We start from the raw sequence: 6468 nt of genomic DNA, 5'->3' as shown, positions 1-6468 counted from the left end.
TGATTCAGAACCGACTCCATGACACTTAACAACAACAACCTTATACAGGGGACCATGGGCAGAGGATAGAACACATCACATCAGGTCTACCCTACCCATTGGTACCAAAACTCAACTCTACCCATACAGCAACTCTGAAGTTCTAGAACTGAGAAAAGCAAGCTAACCTGGTTGGCAAAAAGCAGAAAGCACTGAGTTGGATCTTCAGGATCTTTCATGATGGCCCGGATCAGTTGTAGCATCGGGGTGATCCCTGCATAAAGACATTCCCTAGTAAGATATGGTGACCACACTCTCTCCCTTGTCCCAGCTCCTTAGCTGACTGAATCTTTCATCTTCATTCTATATATGCACTACTCTGTTCTATTTTCCTTTAGTGTCCTAATCCTCTTGGGTGTCCTCTAACACCTATATTTTTGGATAGATAAGCTATTTATCCCAAACTTACAACAAATCATGTCTGGTAGGTAAATTATGGACACCCTCAATATTCATATAAGCTCACTTTGGTGAAATCCTTCTAAGGAACCAATTAAAGACTCTTCTTCTAAAAGTTCCTTGGAGACTAGGATGGTCATAGACGGACTACACATATCTCCTGATTCAAGGATGAATGTTCTGGAGCATTGGATTTGCATTAGGTAAGTAAGTGCATGAGCTTTGGAATCAGGCAGACTCTAACACAGATCCTGCCTCTGCCCATTATCAATTAAATAGCCCTATGGAAATCCCTTCTCTGGACCTGTATTCTTATCTGTAAAATGGGAAGGCAAATACTTGCTTCATAGATATATATGCACTGTACATAGTGTCTAATACATACTAGTGCTAAATGCAATAGTCTTTCTTCCAGATGAGTCATTTCTAGCTGCTTCTTTCTACTTTCACTTAAAAATTATTAGATTCATTCAATCCAAGGTGCTGGGAGATTCCACGTGATTTATTTTTCTCATTCTATCAGTTAAAAAAATTAGGGTGGTTTACCTGACTATTGTTTTGTTTTTCAGATACTGGGGGACACTGGGCATTGCTGGGGATCCCCTGATTAATAGCTTGTCTATGAATACCAAACCTTCTGAAGTTTCCATGGTAATAATCCACAATAGAAGAAGCCAATGGTCCTACAAGTGACACACACCTGTTCCACCGGCAATCATTCCCAGTTTGTTTGCCACTCGGCATTCTGGTGGAGATTTTTTGTTGGGCTGAATGTTAAAATTCCCTGAGGAGCCAAGTGAAGAGAAGGAAGGAAGAATAAAGTCAACATAGGGAACTAAGAAAACAAATATAGAATTGAAACTATGTCCCGTTTAGCAGTTGCTATTGAAATCTGATTCTGGAACCTGTGTGAAATTTTGAGGTTAGCCAGTCCTGACAAATAATATATTTGAGGGACAATGGGGCCAGAGCTATCTGTCCCAGCTCTGAGCCACATGGTGAGTCATCAGCTGCTTCTGTTAGAGGGTCACTCCCTGGTGAGGACAACAGGCATAAGGCCAGGTGTGAATCTGTTTTCCCAAGTGGCATAGAGAACCTTCAGAGGCATGGTAATGCATCCAGCTGTTCCCATGGGAAGGGCTGAAAGCAATCTCTGGCTTATTCCACAGCCAAGCCTAAAGTGTGAATCTCTGAGGGGTGGGGATAAAAGTATGTGGGGGGAAGCATTATGTTTGCTTTAGTAATTTCCACAGCTGTCATATTTGGTAAATTCAAGTAGTTAGGGAGCTGGTCCTGTGGCAAATGGTCTGACTAATATGCCTTTCTGTAGTAGTAGTATTTGATCAGAAAGACAGATGGCTCTGGTCCTTACACACTGTTATCCATGACCAGAGGAAGTGAAGAAATGGGAGATGTGACTCAAAGAGAACAGAGGTCATTACCTTTCCCAATGTAAGTGAGCAACCCACTTGGGCCTCGAAACTCCACTACATCTCCAATCTTCAGGCTATCCAGGTACTGAGACATCTTCCCTCCCTGAGGAAACTTGGGGTGTACACCTTTCAGGTAGACCTGATAGATAGAAGGAAATTACCTTGTTTGGAATGTGATGGGTTTCTGAGTCCCCTTTTTATTGAACATCCCTGCGGCTGGAGTAGGGACCATACACATGCTGTTTTTTCATAGTCCACATATGTGACTTACGTCACCAAAGGACATGCCATCTCTCTTAACTATGAAACAAATCTTGAAAGTTTCTACAAATCCTACAGAGAGTGGGCTAAGGAGCTCCAGGAGTTCCTTTCCAACCCCTTACCTTGATAACAAGGTCCACGTAGCCTTGGTCCTCATCACTGGTGACAGGAGTGTATGGTCTGATGACCAGGCTGCCATCGATGCGAGCAGAGAGGTACACATGCTTGCCTGAGGACCATGCAAGGAGCTTACTTACATAAGGGTGAGTTGTAAATGCGCTGCATCCCCTTTACCTTTCTAAACACTCAGGAAGGTTTTAGAGAACAAGAATGTCTTGCTGCCTGCTATAGACTACCAGGCAGGAAGAGTTCACTCCTTTGAGCCCCTATTGGATTCCTCATAAGTCACTCATTGAAGAAACATATCAATTATTGCCAGGACTTTAGCAGCAGCAGGTGAGTTGAAGGTCTGGGTAATGGGGAAAAAATTAGTGCTTGCTCAAGAGGTCTTGGTATGGCACTCTAGGATAAGCACTGAACAGCAAAATCAGCAGTTCAAGTCCAAAAGCCACTCCTTGGAAATCCTATACAGGGTGGCTATGAGTCAGAACTGACTAGACAGTGCTAAACAACAACAACAAGAGGTGGTGATATGAGCAAATCGTTCAGGAAGGATGTTTAAGATGGCTGGGGCCACAGAAAACACTCTAGAGGGGTCCAGTGGCACTTCACAGACCAGAGTAAAAAGATCCAGATAGGGAAATGGGGCGAGGGATGTGGAGAAAATAGAGGGAAACAGCATGCTTTAGGAGACCCCAGAAGAGGAATCACCCTTGGGGTCCCAGGCAAAGGACCCCATTCCACACTTTGCTTACCCACAGGCAACCCTAGAATGTGTTGGGCGGTGGGCAGGGCAAAGCGAAATCTCTTCGTGTTGTGGCTCACAGTCTGAAGGATGGATAACGCGTTGTCACCAAACGGGTTCAGAGCTAACAACGCCCTAGGCCCATCCCAACTACCTCAGATGCTGCCCTGGGTGTTGTATGTTCATACCCAGGACAACTCTGGTCCAGTGCGTTACCCTGACCCCTTCCTCCACAGCTTACCGTCTTGTCTAGCAGTCGCAGCAGATACCTCTCATTTGGATCCACGAGAGTGACCCGCGGCCGGCGGGACCTCCGAACCAGGTAGGATACCACAGCCAGGCCTAGCAAAGTCAGCAGCCCCACCCCCAGGGAGGCCAGCAGGACTGGGTTCTGTGGGTAGAGGAGGCAGCGCGACAGTCAGACTGGGAAAAGAGCCTAGGGCGTGGGTGATGACTGTCACGTACGACCAGGCGTCCTGGGGGTGGCGATCTCAAGCTCCAGGGTGTGAGCAAGCTGGGGCCAGAGGGGTAACCTAGGATGGGTTACCATCCGGGACGCGCGGTACCCAGACCTTGGCATCCAGGGCGGGCCCAGCGCCCTTTGGGGCGGGGGCGGGAGTGAGAGCCCCTGGTCTAGAGGTGAGCGCCCAGAACCCCTGGAGCAAGACATGGAACAGGGGGTCTCACCGGCTGAATCCCCATGATCAAGCGGCGTGTCCTCCACAACCCCTCAGTGGACAGATCCCACAATGCGCCGCGGAGCCAGACGGGCAGCAGGGCCGTAGGGCGGAGTCGCTCTGTGCCCTACCCCTTCTCTCTTCTATTCGGAGCCCTGGGGCGAGAGAGCCACTGGCCCAATGAAAGGCTGTTTAAGACTTCAGAGTCAGCTCCTCCTCTCCGACTCTGTGGCCCCTGCCACTTCCATCCGCTTATCCTTGAACTGGATAGGAGTTCTGCAGAATGTAGAGCCGCCCTGAACTGGAGGATTGGAAATCTCCAAATCTGCGAATACTGAATTAAGAGGAGCCTGGCGTTGAGCCAGAAGTAAGTTCAAAGTGGAGCTGAAGGGACTGGACTTAATCATTGTGTAGTTCAGTGAGCTGAAATGCAGCTAGAGAATTAGACTGCTTGGTGGAAAATCTTTCAGGAAGGGACACTGGCGTGACAACTTCATTTCATGGTTCCTTTGGATGAAAACAAGGGATTACCCTGATGGCTCAGTAGTTATGAGTTCAGTTGCTAACGGAAAGGTTGGCCTTTGGAACTCATCAACCACTCTGTAGGAGAAAGACGTGGCAGTTTTATTCTGTAAAGATAGTTGTTGTTGTTAAGTGCTGTCGAGTGGGTTCTGATTCATAGTGACCCCATATAGGGTTTCAGAGGAAGAGCTGGTGGATTTGAACTTCTGACCTTGCGTTCACAGTCCAGTGCTGATCCTACAGCAAGCATCACACCAGGAGTCCTTCATAGAACTAGGGAGTTGAAAAACAATCACAGAACATGTGTACCTACCATGTGTTGTCAGGCACTGTGTTAGGCACCCTTGGGATACAGAACAACTTAGAAGACCAGACAGGCCCTTGAGGAATGCAGAGTTTGGGAGTACAAGTCCTTTTTTGGCACTCCATTGTTCTCAGAATAATCATCAAACATAGTTTACAGCTTCCCTATAGCAAGTGACCATTCTTTACCTACTCTTCCTTACATGGTGACAGACTCCATCTGCTTTCTTCCCTCCTGCAACAGTGTCTTCCATTTTGGTTTTTTCTTTAACTTTGTATTGTGAATTGGGAGAAGGTTTACAGAGCAAATCTGTTTTCCATTCAACAGTCCATATACATGTTGTTTCATGTAATTAACTGCAATGCCAACAATGTAACATCACTTATCCTAGTCTTTCCTGTGCTTCCAGTCTCCATTCCTCCTTTCCTAACCCTTCCTGCCTTCAGAACTTTGTCTTTGGGTAAATGTTGCCTTTTTTATTTCAAATGGTTGATTATTCTAAGGCATGAGTACCTTCCTATTGCTATTGTTCACCATATAGACCTATTGCTTGGTTAAAATTTGAGTCAAGGGAATGAGTTCAGTTCCAGGCCTGAAAGGTGACTAAGGATGATAAGTCTAGGGGAGTCCACCAGTCACTATCTGACCAGCAAGCCTGGTTTCTTTTATGATTTTGAGTTTTGTTACACATTTTTCTCCCACTCTAAGACCTTTTTACTGTGATTGATCCCTTTCTGAGCAGTTGGTAGTGGTAGCTAGGCACCATCTAGTTCTGCTGGTCTTAGGGTCATGGAAACTGAGGTTTGAGTATACAGACATCCATTGGACTAATTGTTTCCATTTTTAATTTTCTTTATTCTTCTTTGCTCTGGACAGAAAGAGACCAATTGTTGCACCTTAGGTGGCTGTTTACAAACTTTTAAGACCTTAAAGTAGAATTTAGAACATTGTCTTTGTGGAATGCTATGCTAATTGACTCTGGTGTTCCCTGAAACTATGGTCCTGAACGTCTCCCTCATTCCTTCAGGGTGTCTGGTTATGGCTAAGAAGTTTTCATAACTTCGCCTCCCTGTATGCCCCACCACATTCATGAGTATGTTCACAGCATAGATGAATACACAAGTAGAAATAGCCTTTGTCAGACTTATATATATTCATGGATACAGTGCTATTTTCTCTCCAACACCCATTCAGTCTGTGGGCCTATCCATGCATTTATTTGTAGGTCACTGTTGTGCAGGATTGTGTATAAAACAATATTTACCTCTGCCCTGTAAACTGTCATTTAATTCACAATAAAAGCTTTAAAAAAACACAAAACCTCACAACCATAAAAAAGACAATGCTTACTGGTGGAACCCTGAGACTATAGCCCTTGGTCACCCTTCAACTCTGAAACTAAAATCACCCCAGTGCTTCAATTTTCAGCCAAGCAATAGATAGGTATATAGGTGGGTATACAGCAATACCAGTGAGGCATGCACACCATGGAATGGTAAACCATTTGAGATTGAAAGGGCAGCATTTACCTAAGGACCAAATTCAGAAAGGTTGAGAAAGAAGGAGGAATGAAAATGGGAAACATAGGGAGGACGTGGGATAACTGATGTTATATTGAGGGGATTGCAATCCTTGAGATGGAATGAAGTGTGTGATTTGTTGAAAGAAAAACTGATGATCTGCTCTGTAAACCTTCACGCAATTCACAGTCAAAAGTTTTTAAAAAAAATATTGTACATTCTAATTCACGAGTATGGTATGTTGTTGTTGTTAAGTGCCGTCATGTCAATTCTGACCCATAGCGACCCTAAGCAGGGTTTCCGAGGCTATAAATCTGTATGGGAGCAGAAAGCCTCATCTTTCTCCCGCAGAGCAGCTGGTAGTTTCAAACTGCTGACCTTGCAGTTCGCAGCCCGATTCATAACCACTATACTACCGGAGCTCCTGAGTATATCACGCCAATATTTA

The 6468-nt window shown here is 45.2% G+C and overlaps 1 protein-coding gene across 1 annotated transcript; it reads right to left on the bottom strand.

Moving 5' to 3' along the window:
• Window positions 1-167: 167 nt before the first annotated feature.
• On the bottom strand, window positions 168-3761 carry LOC102829711 (NADH-cytochrome b5 reductase 1-like; the record flags this gene model as incomplete). The annotated part of the gene is made up of 7 exons (XM_006878115.1): window positions 3685-3761; window positions 3239-3388; window positions 3008-3080; window positions 2255-2361; window positions 1881-2010; window positions 1139-1222; window positions 168-253 (listed from the first exon to the last, which is right to left on the bottom strand). Coding segments are annotated over exons 1-7 (645 nt in total), but the record flags the coding sequence as incomplete, so codon positions are not given.
• Between the last annotated feature and the right edge of the window lie 2707 nt (window positions 3762-6468).

Source organism: Chrysochloris asiatica, unplaced genomic scaffold, assembly GCF_000296735.1.
Source record: "Chrysochloris asiatica unplaced genomic scaffold, ChrAsi1.0 scaffold05275, whole genome shotgun sequence".
Lineage (NCBI taxonomy): Eukaryota > Metazoa > Chordata > Mammalia > Afrosoricida > Chrysochloridae > Chrysochloris > Chrysochloris asiatica.
The sequence above is the reverse complement of the archived record's forward strand: the minus strand, read 5'-3'. Positions and strand labels throughout refer to the sequence as shown.